Here is a 15,097-nt window from a genome sequence, read left to right as displayed (position 1 = left end):
GCATCTTGTGATTTGACCTAAAGTGATTCTGGTCTGGTATAATCACAAAATGCGGTTTGGTTATAATTGTATTAAAGATACAATTTAAGCCAGATTTAATAGACCGTATTATCTTAATTGTAATTCCAACCATATTACAATATTTAAGATATGATTTGATTAAGATAACATTTATATATACTAATATTTTAATTTTTTCAAACGAAGATTGGGAGTTTAAGTTATTAGATTTCAAGTTGGTGAATAAAATAATTTGTTTGCATTTTATGAGTGTAAGTGATAATAACAAAATAATATTGACAAAAATACCACATTTTACTGTCCGAATCTCTAAATTTTAGTAGTGTTTGGGAGGATGTTTTTTCTGATTTCATAGATCGGAAAGTAATCCCACAAAATTTCGGTGCGAAAAGAGTTATTTAGCTTGCTCCAAGGTTAACAATATATGTTTTCTTTTTCTTTTTAAGGTATTATATTAAGTTGTTCATCTAGACATGATAAATAGATTCGAACGGTCTAAAATACTAAAAATTGACCCTACCTATAGAGGTTCAACATGCACTGTAACAAGCCATGAACCGGTTTGTTACTGTTTATATAATAATTAAAAAACAAATAATTAATTAATATAATATAAATATTATTTTTTATTAGAATTAAAAGATTGATTAGATTCAAAAGTTTATAACTATACAAGTCTTGGGCCTAGTACAACCCTTAAGTCGAATGGATTGTACCAGACTCGTCTGCCCACTGACGTCTCTATGTTCATCCGTCACAAGTTTTATCTAGAATAAAAAAAAGTCCAATTAAATTAATCAATCGAGTGAACTGAGTTGAACTTTTGATATATAGATTTAACTTGTTTAATTGGTTGAACATTGTGAATTGGATTCTGAAAACAAATTCCCAGTTATATATATCTGATACTAAAATAATTAGCAATATATCATTTTAGTTTAGGCTAAGATAGAAAGATGTTACCAATAGTCCATACAAGAACACCACCCATTTTCAAAATGGTGGAATCGCTTTCTGTCCCTTACAATTATCCCACGTTTGTAAATCTTTGAGATCAGTTTTATTGAAGAGTGACAATCTTCACACATCCTCAAGTTCTTGACTATCCTCAGGGTTGCTCCAGGGCTTGTACTGATTAAGCCAAATGCAATAGCAATCTTCTCGCTATGAAAGTGCAATGTGCTTTCTTTCTGTTCCTCCTCCATGTTGAGCAAGACTGGTGTGGTTTTTGGTCTATAGCCTGACAACTTCAGTTTTTCCGATATTTCCTCCAACATCAAACGGATTTCTTTGCCTTTCGGATGAGAATCATCTTCCACAAGGAACTCATGAATCACTCCATCAAGCTCAATCCAACTACAACCAGGGTCTTTTCTTATGTCCATTTCTTTCATTTTTAGCCTCACCTCTGCTACCCCTTCCCAATTTCCTGATGAGGCATACATATTTGATAGACCCACATAAGCTCCACTATCATTTGGAGCCAAATCCATTAAAACCTTTGCTACTCGTTTTCCCATCTCAATATTTCCGTGCATTTTACAAGCACCAAGCAAAGCCTTCCAAATTACATCATCCGGTTGAAATGGCATGTTCAATATAAGCTCTTCAGCTTCTTCCAAAAGCCCAGCACGACCTAATAGATCAACCATGCAGCCATAGTGTTCAATCCTAGGTTCTATACCAACAACATTTACCATGTGGTTGAAAAAGAACCGACCCTCTTCAACTAAGCCTGCATGGCTACAAGCACTCAGGATGCCAATATACACTACATCACTAGGTTTTACACCAGTTTTTTCCATCCTTGCAAAACAATCAAGAGCATCCTTTGCTTGGCCATGCATGGCGAACCCTCCAATCATAGCACTCCATGTTATTGTATTCAATTTAGGTATCGTCTCAAAGACTTGAACAGCCTTCTCAATGCTCCCACATTTAGAATACATATCAATCAGTGCTGATCCAAGCACATCATCAATCTCAATCTCATTTTTCTCTGCGTACAAATGCACCCATTTTCCCAATTCAAGTGCCCCTAGGCGTGCAATTGCAGGAAGAACACTAACTAAAGTCACATAATTCGGATGCACATCTCCTATTTGCATCTCGTGAAACATCTCTATTGCCTCCATAAATTTCCCATGTTGTGCATACCCAGAGATCATAGCATTCCACGAAACCACACTTCGTTGAGGCATTTTATCAAATAAGTCTCTGGAAGATGTAAAATTTCCAATTCTAACATACCCATCAATCATCACATTCCACAAAACTACATTACCCTCTCGCCTCCTCTTATCTCTCAGTAACTTACCACCATTACCAAATTCAACAACATTTTCATAGAACAAAAGATGAGCATCATCCATTTCTCCACACATGACATACATTCTAACAAGATTACTGACAACAAATTCATCATAAGCAAATCCAAATTTCACAATTAACCCATGAACCTGTTTTCCCTCTAAAAGCCTCCCCCTTTTCGCGCAGGCTTTTAACACAGAAGGAAATGTATACTTATTAGGTAACACAAACCTATCAAAAACCAGTTGATGAAACAACAACAAGGCACGTAGAGCTTCATCATCATTACCCTCACTGAAAGCTCTTATAAGAGTGTTATAAGAAAAGCAATTGGGTTCACGTATTTGGTTAAAAACCTTACACGCGTAGTCCAAGTCACGGAAGTCGGAGAGAGAGCAGAACCGAAGAATCTCGGCAGCAGCAAGTGGGTCGTGAATTTGAGAGGTCTTGATAAAGTGGGCGTGGACTTGGGTTAAATGCCTCATGTTCTTGCATTTTGTGATTTGTGGGAAGAGCGAAGATGGGTGTTGTGATGTGGGTTTGTAGATTGTTGATGAGTTCATGAGTTTGATCTTGGATAAACGAAGAGAGTGATTGCATTATCTAATAAGCTGTGTGGATGAGACTGTTCTTCAAATTACAGTTTGAATTATGAGCCGGGTGTTCGAGGTGATAAATTTGCCCAACCAGAGTGAACCAAATACATTATATGAAATTGTGAAAAGACTTGACAATAGTGATAAGACTAATGTCTTGTATCTTTCTGCATCAGGGATGTAGGATATTTTGTAAAACATGGCTCTTGCATTCGTTCATAGCACAAGTCCAAACGATAAAAGTTTAATCGTCCCACAAGATTAATTTTGTCTCCTTCACAACTTGACATTGGATTTTGACTACACCTTCTTCGCACGGTAACTATCGATGGTTACATTAGCGTCGGTGGACCATGCATGAGTATCACATGTTAATGCTCTAGTACTCTGTGATAGGCTATATTTGAAAGATCAACGAAGCTAATTTGTGCTTGTTCCACAGAGCTAGTTTCTCCTCTATTACGAACTAGAAAAAGAAAAGTGTTCAGGAATCAACCATGTCGACTTCTGCTGGGCTTGTGATTCATTGCAAAGGTTTCAATGAAAGCAGTTTTTCACTTCTTTTGAAAGACCTTTCGGTCTATGAGTTTTATCTTTTTGTTCCTTGTATTCCATACATGGTGATGTAGTGCACTAGAAAAATTCTCTCTCCTCTTGCTTCTTTAATTTTTTGTTTCTCCGTGCTGGGATATTAATTTGGTTTTGTGTTATTTGGCAGCTGCGGTTGCATGGGAAGCAGGGATGCCACTGGTTATAGAGCAAGTAGAGGTTGCTCCACCACAGGCCATGGAGGTAAGGATCAAGATCAAATACACCTCACTTTGCCGCACAGATCTCCACTTCTGGGAAGACAAGGTCAGTATCACCATTTTATCTATCGATAAACACCCTTAACATCATTCCGGTTTTATATTTTAAGGAAAAGATCTGTCGAAAAGGTATAATAAGAGTAGTTCCTGATTTAAGGAGTTGTCAAGCGTCAACTTTCTCACACGCTCCAATTCATTAAACCTGAGATTTTGTGTTTATGTAATTTCAGCTCAACACACATTTGTTTCCTCGAATATTTGGCCATGAAGCAGCAGGGTATGCTAGTGATTTTACATCATCATGATATATAATGTTACATATTATTCTGCTATGAACTTGGTTATAGCTCATACAGCTACAATTGTCAAATTATTCTCAATGCCAAGTTCAATTTTATGGCAGAATTGTAGAAAGTGTTGGCGAAGGAGTAAAAGACCTTGATGTGGGGGATCATGTTCTTCCAGTATTTACAGGGGAATGTGGAGATTGTCAGCACTGCAAGTCTGAGGAAAGCAACATGTGTGACCTTTTAAGAACAAATCCATTCAGAGGAGTCATGCTTGCTGATGGAAAATCAAGGTTTTCTATCAAGGGAGATCCAATAAACCACTTTCTAGGCACCTCTACCTTTAGTGAGTACACAGTTATCCATTCAGGCTGTGTTGCGAAGATCAATCCATTGGCACCTCTGGACAAAGTATGCATCCTCAGCTGTGGCATCTCAACAGGTTGTTTTCTGTTACATTGGGTAATTTCCAATATTTCTGTATTGAAGATGAAATTTATATCAAGTGACCATATAAAGCTAACTACTTTAACCATTTCAGGATTGGGTGCAATTTTTAAAGTGGCAAATCCTAAAAAGGGTTCCTCAGTTGCTATCTTTGGATTGGGAGCTGTTGGTTTAGCTGTGAGTTTTAGGATAATTTTTGTAATCATTCAACTCTCTTATGTATAAGATCATCCCTAAATTTGAGCTTCCTTTCCCTTTTTGTCATCTTTCAGGCTGCCGAAGGCGCAAGACTTGCTGGAGCATCAAGGATTATTGGGGTGGAGAGGAGCAACAAGAGATTTGAGGAAGGTAAATTCAATTATTTCTTAATCGATCCCTCATCTACTCTGGAAAAAAATTGGTCAAAGAAGAATGTGAAACTAACCTAATTCATCATCTTATTGTATTGTTAGCCAAGAAGTTTGGAGTAACTGAATTTATTAACCTTAAAGAACATGACAGACCAATTCAAGAGGTGTAGTTTCCTCTCTTTTTGTCCATTATATTTGCTTTTGTTGCACTGTCATATAAGTAGATCCATTTACAGTACTCAGTAGTTTATCTCAGTGGTACTCTGCCTTCTATAACTGTACTTATACAGGTTATCACAGAAATAACAAATGGTGGGGTTGACAGAAGTATAGAATGCACTGGCAATATGGAAAACATGATTGCAGCATTCGAGTGTGTTCATGATGTATGTGATATATACTATCTTCATGACAAATTTAACCAAATGTGTAAGCTTTTTATAATTCACTGAACATTACAAATGCAGGGATGGGGTGTGGCAGTACTAGTTGGAGTACCAAATAAGGATGCAGTCTTTATGACGAAGCCAGTCAATGTTCTTAATGAAAGGACACTGAAAGGAACTTTCTTTGGCAACTACAAAGCTAGAACTGACCTCCCCTCTGTGGTTGATATGTACATGAACAAGGTAATTAGTATTTTCTTCGGCATCATTTATAACCTTTTATAAGGGTTCCTATTTAATTCAAATGATTTAAACCCAAATATATAATCTCATAATTTCATGCAGGAATTGGAACTGGAGAAGTTTATAACACATCAACTCCCTTTCTCAGAAATCAATAAGGCCTTTGAGCTCATGGAGAAGGGGCAGGGTTTGAGGTGCATAATCAGCATGGAAGACTAAAATTCTGAAGAATAACAATTAATGTTATGTTTCTACTTTGATGTTAAACTGAGTGTCATCTATCTATGATACAAGTTCAGCAACAGGATTGATCTATTTGCGATTATCTTCTCTATGATTTTTTTCTTCCCCTTGTCTTAGAATCGTTGAAAATGATCCCACTTTTTCCCTACAATTCAATTTGATAATTAAAAGTAGATCCCATACAAAAAATGAATGACCAAAGTGTAATTATGTTATAACATAGCTATTTTGTCACCTTGAATAGAAACGGAACTATGTCTTAAAATTAACCTAAAATAACTTACACTGGAGAATGTTTTATGGTGATACATGGAAAGCTTTGTTATGAAAAGCAAAATATGTGTATTACTTTCTATTTGTGAACATTTATCGTTACCTCAATTAAGTGCAAGTCCACATTTTTCTCCAGTAAGTGAATAAAACAAAACTTGGATGATTGGTAGCCAGCTAAATCCCCGCTACCATAGTTACTTGTACTTTTCCATTATTCTTCTAGCTTCTTCAAGAGAGTCCTCTGTAGAGGTTGGTGTGGAACTGGAACCACCACCCCCTTTTGGTCCATTATCTTTGTTCAAGGCAATGAATGTGAAATAAGCAAATCCCATCGTGGCCTGCTCATAACAGAGAATATATTATTCAGATAGCAATATACTATAATGTTCAAGAGCCCCTTCGAAAGTTGATCTCTTATCGTTAATTCCTTCTAAATGCAGCAAATAATTGTTTCTGTAAAATAGTATAAAAACTGAAGTAACAGATAAAGTGTTAGATAATAAGGTCAAAACGTCTAAGATTTGGCTGATTGCAGAATTACGGAACAGGTTGAAAATGAAGAGATTTTAAATCAACCAGAAAATGTCCAGTTATTAGAAGCTTTTACTCTAATAGCACTATTCCATGTTAACGGACGACATGAATGCAAAGTCATATCACTGGTAGAACTAGTCCTAACAAAAGAAATAAAAAATAAAATAACAAAATCAATATTCTTCAAGAAAGTTAATGCCGGCCCCAAACAGATAGATAATTTCCTGCTTTTTTTTTAAAATAAAAAAGGAAAAAAAATACTTATCACAGCCATAACCTGCAAGTGATATTCTAATTATTTCGTATATAGCAAACTGGTAATATCACTCCTCTATCCTTGCAGGCGGGGAATTAATATACAAAATAAAGCATACCAGCGCAAAGAAAGCAGTAGAGACGAATGACTTGAGTACAAAGAGTGAAATTGCCAATGCCACAACCGTAATTGAAATCCTTGCTACTGGTCTTGGTATAGAGGCCTGGCATGAACAAAACAATCTCTTAACTGCAACTTTAAATTGAAACACCAAGTTTCCAGAGAGACAAAATTAACTTACAGGCACCAGATTGGTTCCAGCCTCAATTCCATCCTTCCCAACATTCCAAACTGTCTGCAGAACTATTTTAAACAATTGTTGAGGTAACTTGCAAACGATACTCAAAATGAAATGTGTTATTTTACTTAGATTAGCAGGACCATGTTAGTGTCCTTCTATTATAAAGTGGCCTACCAGAAATTAAATATTGAAACAGGAGCTTTCTAAAAGAGGCAAAGAATATATATTGACAACCTATAGAATATCCCTAGAGGACTGAGATTATTTGACAAACAGATCTTAACCTGAAGATAAACGAACATAAAATATTCTATAATACCCGCTGGGGATTTCAGAGGGCAACTTATAAATAGGCAAAGGAAATTGACGAGTCAGAGAACCTTATAATTGTTTAGGACAAGAAGAGTCCCTAATCATCTGAAGAAAAACGCAATTACTGTTTCTTATCAGATTTTCATTACAACTCCTGATGCCAATGCATAATACAAATACATACGGCATGCTAATTCAGGACAAACGCGGTACCATGCGCTATCATTGTCTCGCATTCCGCTACCTTATAAGCATAATACCCACTTAAAAATATAGAAAAGCAGGTAACCTGTGAAACCAAATAAAATAAAATTGAAGTAAGTCCAGCTAACCTTTGATGAGGTTGGATTGAGCAGCAAAGACAAGGGGTGAAGAACGAGGTTTTTGGGCTCTGAGTTTCTGGGTTTGGACATTTGAGAGCAGGGATGGCTTCTTCTTCAACTTCAAATATGAATTTGAGTGAGCAGGTGTCAGGGTTTGGGTTTTGTAACATCTTGAGGAAGCTGGCGAAATTGAACACAAATTATGAAGAACTAGTGAAGAAACCATAATGAATTAGCAAAGTGTATCTTCTAATTCAAATTGGGAGAATTTTTAATACGATATCAACAATTTGGTCATAAATGGTTAAAGAGAACAAAAATCATGACTTTCCATTACGATGAGAAGGGTGCCAAACAGCAAAACTAAGGATTTCTCCCAACCACAAATCATGAAGAGAAAGGGCCCATACCAGGCAATTATAACCAGTCCAGACTCAAGACAGAACAAAAAGTTATGGTCCAAATTTACCACCAATGAAATCACAGTGGGCCTATTTCAACAAACCCATATGGCCCAACTCTGGTAACCTTTGTTTTGTTGTGCCAAAGTATTACATCATGGTAAAAAATAAGAATGTGGTGGCCTTACAATGGTTTGAGCCTAGAAATTCGAACAAAGTATGGTTCTGAGTTTGATTATGTTTTGTCTGCAGAAAATTTAATAGGGGTGTTGGGAGCCTAGGTTGGTAAAGACAGAATGGGTAATTTGTCAAAACAAAACGTGTAAAGATTCCAAGAGTGGGAGCTCCAAGGCAAAGCCATTGATCTCTGGGCTCGGAGCGTATTCTTTATTTTGAAATTGTTGGACCTTCTTCTTACATTTGAATATTTAGTATAATTAGCTAATATTTATCAATATTATAATTAAAAGTGGAGTAGGTTTAATCAGGCCGAATGGCTAAAGTTTGATTCATCCACCTTATATACCTCAAAATCAGGAATGCCCTTTTCTTTCAGCACTTGAAAACGCCCTTTCAGCAGCATGATCATCCCCTGTTTCACCACAAACACTACTGCCCACAAATAACAATACCACCACTATATATCCTACCCACGAACTCAATAAAATTATATATATATATATTTTAAATATACAAAATAAGTATATAAATAATTTATCATCATATGATTGAAGGTTATTTTATACGTAATTTAAAATCATCAAACTATGTGATAACACATAATCTATATACCCATTTTATATACTCAAAACATGTACATATAATATCACTCCTTAGAATCTACACTAAAATCATTTGAAATATGAGCAATACTATGTATACCCACTTTGGATACACAAATATATACACACTCATATGTGTCATCATATGATTGGTTATTGTTTTATTCTTAATTCAAAATCATCTAATCATATGATGACACATATAATTATGTATATGTTTGTGTACCCAAAGTGGGTACACATAATTTTATTGTTGAAATATTTGCAATAGGGGAAGTAAACATTTTCCATCTGATCTCTATTAAGACGACAAAGTTTTATTTTTTAAGTTTGAAAACTTATTTTTCACTTGTTTGCTAAAATTTTTAATAAAATTAGTTAATTTTTCTTTTAAATTGGTAAAAACAAAAACATGCATTTTATCTTTGTTTAAACTAAATAACAATGTTCTCCACCAAAAGCCATAAATTTTTATTCACCCTTAATTAATAATTATAAAAGCTAAAAATTATAAAAAGTTGTTGTCACCTTTACATCACCGTCAATTAGCCTTTTAATTTCTTGTGATTGTGTGATTAAACTCTCATGTTGTCATTGCATTTTCAATCTTATGTACAACTTTTCGATACTATTGCACTTGCTTATCATCGATTTGACATGGATCAATCAAATCTCATTTAAATTTGTCACTTCTCACCTAAATTTATCACTAATACGCTTCGTTTTGTTTAGATCTTATTGTTTTCACTAATTATGAGACATTTCGTTATCTGCGTAAACCTTATACGTATCTAAATCTATTAACTCTCTTTTGGATGTTTTTCAACGACCTAAAAATTAAAAAGAGAAGAAAAAAAATAAGAAATAAAAAAAATATAAAACAATTAAAGTGAAAATGTAATTTATTTATATCAAATAAAAAAAAAAAGGGAAATCAGTAGGTTGATTAAAGTTTGATAGGAAATAATCTTTTGGATTTTGCAATACGATTAACTTTTTCTCTCTTCCTCAGTTATTTGGTGAGGGCACTAGGCTCGAGTTAGATTTTTATTATAGGTATTTTGATCAAATGTGTTGTGTCAATTATTGGATACTAAGCTAGCTAAAAATTATTGTTAAAAGCAATATTTTTGACTTAGTGACCTAGAGGACCTTAGGGACTATTCTTTTAAAGTAATTGTAACCCCAACACATGCCTTGCAAGGAGGGGAGGGGCTTGTGGAGGAAGCCAATTACAAGCTAGGGCCGGCTAATACAGGAAGGCGAAAGTTAATGTAGTAGTATAAAATAATTCAAACGTTGAATCAATTGACATTTAGATTAATTGCTGTACTTTCCCCTTATTTACTAGTTTTGTAGTTTCAATGAAACAGAACAATGAACAGTGCAAATTGCTGTGGTTACGAGCCCAATGGTACTCTTGTTCATACTAGATTGAATATAGTACATATGCTTTGCTTTCAGAGACTCATTCGTCCCATAAAAAGACCTGTGCTTTTCTTGTTAACTGTGTAGCATAATTTGCTTTTTGTTATATAATTATGTTGGCCATGGCTACTTGTTTGGGAAAAGAGAAAATACAAACTGGAAAACAAATGAGAGAATCTCCAACAAAGAAATTAATTTATTGAAGATTAATATACTGATTATTAAGAAGAAGAAATATATCTGCCATTGTTCTGAAAGTGAAGAAAAGCCATCTCTAATGATGTAAACACTGTAGAAGCAGCTTTCATGAAATTGTGAAACAAAATTTTCCTCTTTGAAAGAAAAGAATCAATGGTGCAACTGATTTTCAAAAGAGTGGCCCGATTATCAAAGATAAAACAGTCGCTGTCACTGACTATGCTGAGGAAAACAATGCAAAAACACATGGTGGTATATGAAAATGACCATAGAACAAGACCTACCTTGATATAAAAAAGACTAGAAGATATAGCAAAGAACAGAACCCCGAGGCGACGGTGATGGTGACTGTAATGTGGCTGCCATTTTTTATAGTTAGTTCACTTTTTTCTTGTCTACCCTTTTCTTGCTTACCTGCAAAGTAAATAGAGTTGTAATAGACTAATGGCATTGGCAGCATTTGTTGAGTGAATTTGAGATAAGAATCACAAGAGACAGAGAGAGAGAGAGGGAGAGAAGGCAAATGCAAATACAAAACCAAGAAGAGTGAATTGGGATTTGAAGCAATTGCCAATGCCAATGCCGATGCCGATGCCGAGGCAACTCTTCAACATCCACCACCACTATCCTCTTTTCCTCCATCTTCTCATTACTCTTTTACTATCTGTGAATACTTCTGCAGTGAATATTGAAGTTATTACACTGGTTTCTTGGCTCAACAACTCTCACTCGCTACCTTCTCCTTTCTCTACATGGAAACTTTCAGATTCTAATCCTTGCAAATGGTCTTACATTACTTGTTCTTCCCAAAACTTTGTCACTGAAATCAATATCCAGTCAGTTGAGCTAGAACTTCCCTTCCCTTCAAATTTATCCTCTCTTCCCTTCCTCCAAAAGCTTACCATTTCTGGTTCTAATCTCAGTGGAACAATCTCACCTAATATAGGAGACTGCACTCAACTGAGAGTTTTAGATGTTAATTCAAACAGTCTTGTCGGTAGCATTCCTACGAGCATAGGGAAGCTACTTAATCTTCAGGACTTGATTTTAAACTCCAATCAGCTTACGGGTGAGATACCAAAAGAGCTCGGTGGTTGCAAAAGCCTTAAGAATCTCATAATATTTGATAACTACTTAAGCGGGAATATTCCGGTTGAAGTAGGCAAACTGGTTGATTTAGAAGTTATACGTGCTGGAGGAAATAAGGACATCGCTGGAAAAATCCCGGATGAGGTTGGAGACTGCCAGAATTTGATAGTGCTTGGTCTTGCTGATACTAAAGTTGCTGGTTCCTTGCCTGCTTCATTGGGTAAACTAAGCAAGCTTCAAACATTATCCGTATATACTACTATGCTATCTGGTGAGATTCCCCCTGAAATAGGCAACTGCTCAGAGCTTGTTGAGTTGTTTCTCTATGAGAATGATCTCTCAGGTTCACTACCACGAGAACTAGGTAAGCTACTGAAGCTGGAGAAACTGTTACTATGGCAAAACAACTTTGATGGGGCAATTCCTGAGGAAATAGGTAACTGTAAAAGCTTGAAGACTATTGATCTCTCTTTAAATTTTTTTTCTGGGAACATACCCCTCTCTTTGGGAAATCTCTCAAATCTCCAAGAGCTCATGTTAAGTAACAATAACATCTCCGGTTCAATCCCCCCAGTTCTTTCAAATGCCACAAGTCTATTACAGTTGCAGCTTGATACCAATCAGATCTCAGGTCCTATTCCAGCAGAGCTTGGGATGTTAACACAGCTACATGTTTTCTTTGCTTGGCAAAATAAGCTTGAAGGAAGCATTCCATCATCTCTAGCTAGCTGCAGGAGTCTTGAAGCTCTCGATTTGTCACACAATGCACTCACTGGCAGCTTACCTCCTGGTCTCTTTCATCTTCAAAATTTAACGAAGTTGCTCTTAATTTCTAATGGCATTTCAGGCTCTCTCCCTTCAGAGATTGGTAATTGCAGTTTGCTTCTACGGCTTCGGCTTGTAAGCAATAGAATCCGTGGAGAGATTCCAAAGGAAATTGGGTTCCTCAATAACCTTAGTTTCCTTGACCTGTCTGAAAATCATCTTAGTGGATCAGTGCCAGATGAGATAGGCAATTGCACTCAATTGCAGATGTTGAACCTCAGCAACAACAGCCTTGGAGGTACTTTACCAAGCTCTTTAGCTTCACTCAGTAGGCTTCAGGTGCTAGATGTTTCTATAAATCAATTCAATGGTCATATAACTGAAAGTTTTGGCCAACTTACATCACTTAATAGACTCATTCTTAGTAGAAACTCTCTCTCTGGAGCAATCCCCCTTTCTCTAGGTCATTGTTCAAGTCTTCAATCACTTGACCTTAGCAGCAATGACTTATCGGGCACCATCCCAGTCGAACTATTTGAAATTCAAGCTCTCGACATTTCTCTAAACTTGAGTTGGAATGCACTGTCAGGGATAATTCCATCTCAGATTTCTTCTCTCAACAAACTATCCACATTAGACCTTTCACACAATAAGCTTGGAGGTGACCTGTTTGCTCTTTCTGGGCTTGAGAACCTCGTTTCTTTGAACATCTCTTACAACAATTTCACCGGCTATCTTCCAGACAACAAGCTCTTTCGACAATTATCAGCAACAGAGCTGGAAGGCAACCAGGGGTTGTGTTCCAGGGGCCAGGAGTCATGTTTCCTGAGCAACGCCACAACTGCAGGAATGCTGAACAGTGCTGGTTTTAAGAAGTCACAAAGACTCAAAATTGCCATTGCTTCACTTATTACCTTGACCGTAACATTGACAATCTTTGGGGCTCTAGCAATTTTCCGATCCAGGAAAATGTTAGGGGATGATAATGAGTCAGAGATGGGAGGCAATTCGTGGCCTTGGCAATTCACACCATTCCAGAAGCTGAATTTCTCAGTTGAACAAGTCTTGAAATGTCTAGTGGAAGACAATGTTATTGGAAAGGGATGTTCAGGAATTGTTTATCGCGCAGAAATGGAAAACGGAGAAGTCATTGCGGTTAAAAAGCTCTGGCCAACAACAATGGCTGCTGGATATGATGGTGAGAATGAGAAAACTGGAATGGGCGGAGTTCGTGATTCCTTCTCAGCCGAGATAAAGACCCTTGGCTCCATACGCCATAAGAACATCGTCAGGTTCTTGGGCTGCTGTTGGAATCGAAATACAAGATTACTCATGTATGATTATATGCCCAATGGGAGCTTGGGCTGTCTTCTTCATGAAAGGAGAGACAGCTGCTTGGAATGGGAACTGAGATATCGGATTGTATTAGGGGCAGCTCAAGGTTTGGCTTATTTACATCACGACTGTGTGCCTCCCATTGTTCACAGGGATATTAAGGCCAATAATATTCTCATTGGTCCTGAATTTGAACCTTATATTGCTGATTTTGGGCTTGCCAAACTTGTTGATGAGGGAGATTTTGCTCGGTCTTCTAACACTGTTGCTGGTTCTTATGGTTACATTGCTCCTGGTAAGTTTAAAATCTTAAAATTTCCCATCTGTAATGGCCTTCCTACCTAAATTTGCTCGAGTTTACAACTTGTTAATTCTTATTCAAAACTGTTGTATCTCGTTGGATTTGGTTTGCAGAATACGGTCACATGATGAAGATAACAGAAAAGAGTGATGTATATAGCTATGGAGTTGTTGTGTTAGAAGTGCTAACAGGGAAGCAACCAATTGATCCAACTATACCAGATGGGCTTCACATTGTGGATTGGGTGAAGCAAAAGAGAGGTAAAGTGGAAGTTCTTGATCTGAATTTACAGGCACGCCCAGAAGTTGAAAGAGAGGAAATGTTGCAGGCCTTAGGTGTAGCTTTGCTGTGTGTAAATCCTAGCCCAGATGATAGACCCACAATGAAAGATGTGGCAGCCATGCTCAAGGAGATTAGCCAGGAGAGAGGAGAGTGTCTTAAAGTTGATATGCTTATCAGTGGTTCTTCAAGAAATGGTCAACAGGATAATAACTCATCTTCAACCATGATGCCTAAATCATTTCCCCTTAGCAACAATACAAGCTTTTCTGCGTCATCATTGTTATACTGTTCATCCTCAAACTTTAAGGCATAGTTCCCCTTTTTTCTTTCTATTTCTGGGTATTTAGTATTACTGGAGAGGAGTTTGTTTGAACTGTAGCCCTGTTTCAAAACTATGGTTCGTTCATGTAAAGGTGAGTTTGAAAATAATAAATGGAAGCAAAAAATTTGAGGATGAGTTTGACTAATAATCCTGTCCATTGAATGGATTGTGGGCAGTTCGCAAGAGAAAACTAAAACCACTTGACCGATTTGTTGCACTAATAACCTGAAAGAAATTTTTGGATGTACTCAAAAAATTCCCCTGATTTAAAAATATCACCCACGTCACACAATCTCCTCACAATAAATTTCTCGTTATCACGTGATCACTTTCTGTAGTGTCTCCAACCATTATTGAAAAACATTCAACTTAAACCAAATTCACATATGTTTTCAGAACCGTTGGCTCCGCACTCGCACCCTAGTATACCTTTCATTAGTGCAATTTTAGAATCAACAATCATTACCATGATCCTCACGCCACCATCTTCAGCACTTTCACAA

At 36.6% G+C, this 15,097-nt stretch overlaps 4 protein-coding genes across 5 annotated transcripts; 2 read left to right on the top strand and 2 right to left on the bottom strand.

The window, feature by feature from the left end:
* Positions 1-896: 896 nt before the first annotated feature.
* Positions 897-3,047, bottom strand: LOC123216151 (pentatricopeptide repeat-containing protein At5g48910). The gene has a single exon (XM_044636519.1). It carries the CDS (start codon positions 2,892-2,894, stop codon positions 981-983), a length of 1,914 nt encoding a protein of 637 aa, XP_044492454.1. The 5' UTR covers positions 2,895-3,047; the 3' UTR covers positions 897-980.
* Positions 3,048-3,301: 254 nt separating this feature from the next.
* On the top strand, positions 3,302-5,774 carry LOC123216152 (alcohol dehydrogenase-like). Its single transcript, XM_044636520.1, has 10 exons — positions 3,302-3,461; positions 3,646-3,782; positions 3,967-4,013; positions 4,140-4,465; positions 4,565-4,647; positions 4,743-4,818; positions 4,923-4,984; positions 5,111-5,206; positions 5,288-5,449; positions 5,552-5,774. The coding sequence occupies exons 1-10, from the start codon at positions 3,425-3,427 to the stop codon at positions 5,666-5,668; spliced, it is 1,143 nt and encodes a 380-aa protein (XP_044492455.1). The 5' UTR covers positions 3,302-3,424; the 3' UTR covers positions 5,669-5,774.
* On the bottom strand, positions 5,619-8,077 carry LOC123216153. Of its 2 annotated transcripts, XR_006502196.1 has the most exons (5): positions 7,701-8,077; positions 7,057-7,118; positions 6,874-6,978; positions 6,069-6,303; positions 5,619-5,837 (listed from the first exon to the last, which is right to left on the bottom strand). XR_006502196.1 is itself a non-coding variant. In XM_044636521.1 (4 exons), the coding sequence occupies exons 1-4, from the start codon at positions 7,915-7,917 to the stop codon at positions 6,160-6,162; spliced, it is 528 nt and encodes a 175-aa protein (XP_044492456.1). In that variant the 5' UTR covers positions 7,918-8,077; the 3' UTR covers positions 5,886-6,159. The 2 variants fall into 2 exon arrangements, 1 of the variants encoding a protein (XP_044492456.1); XM_044636521.1 differs by lacking the exon at positions 5,619-5,837 and having other exon boundaries at positions 5,886-6,303.
* Positions 8,078-10,882: 2,805 nt separating this feature from the next.
* LOC123216022 (LRR receptor-like serine/threonine-protein kinase RGI2) lies at positions 10,883-14,726 on the top strand. Its single transcript, XM_044636368.1, has 2 exons — positions 10,883-13,984; positions 14,104-14,726. Exons 1-2 carry the CDS (start codon positions 11,074-11,076, stop codon positions 14,583-14,585), a joined length of 3,393 nt encoding a protein of 1,130 aa, XP_044492303.1. The 5' UTR covers positions 10,883-11,073; the 3' UTR covers positions 14,586-14,726.
* The last annotated feature ends 371 nt before the right edge of the window (positions 14,727-15,097 follow it).

The sequence above is a fragment of the Mangifera indica genome, chromosome 5, assembly GCF_011075055.1.
Source record: "Mangifera indica cultivar Alphonso chromosome 5, CATAS_Mindica_2.1, whole genome shotgun sequence".
Taxonomy (NCBI): Eukaryota; Viridiplantae; Streptophyta; class Magnoliopsida; order Sapindales; family Anacardiaceae; genus Mangifera; species Mangifera indica.
This window is presented reverse-complemented; position numbering and strand designations above follow the sequence as displayed.

Bases quoted from the DNA above. Each gene is read 5' to 3' on its own strand.
- LOC123216151 (XM_044636519.1), bottom strand. From the start codon at position 2,894: ATGAACTCATCAACAATCTACAAACCCACATCACAACACCCATCTTCG.
- LOC123216152 (XM_044636520.1), top strand. From the start codon at position 3,425: ATGTCGACTTCTGCTGGGCTTGTGATTCATTGCAAAG. The intron at 3,783-3,966 runs GTCAGTATCACC...ATGTAATTTCAG, and splicing joins TCCACTTCTGGGAAGACAAG to CTCAACACACATTTGTTTCC. The intron at 4,466-4,564 runs GTTGTTTTCTGT...TAACCATTTCAG, and splicing joins CAGCTGTGGCATCTCAACAG to GATTGGGTGCAATTTTTAAA.
- LOC123216153 (XM_044636521.1), bottom strand. From the start codon at position 7,917: ATGGTTTCTTCACTAGTTCTTCATAATTTGTGTTCAATTTCGCCAGCT. The intron at 7,119-7,700 runs GTTAGCTGGACT...TGTTTAAAATAG, and splicing joins TCAATCCAACCTCATCAAAG to TTCTGCAGACAGTTTGGAAT. The intron at 6,304-6,873 runs GTATGCTTTATT...TGTTATGAGCAG, and splicing joins CTACTGCTTTCTTTGCGCTG to GCCACGATGGGATTTGCTTA.
- LOC123216022 (XM_044636368.1), top strand. From the start codon at position 11,074: ATGCCAATGCCGATGCCGATGCCGAGGCAACTCTTCAACATCCACCAC. The intron at 13,985-14,103 runs GTAAGTTTAAAA...TTTGGTTTGCAG, and splicing joins TTATGGTTACATTGCTCCTG to AATACGGTCACATGATGAAG.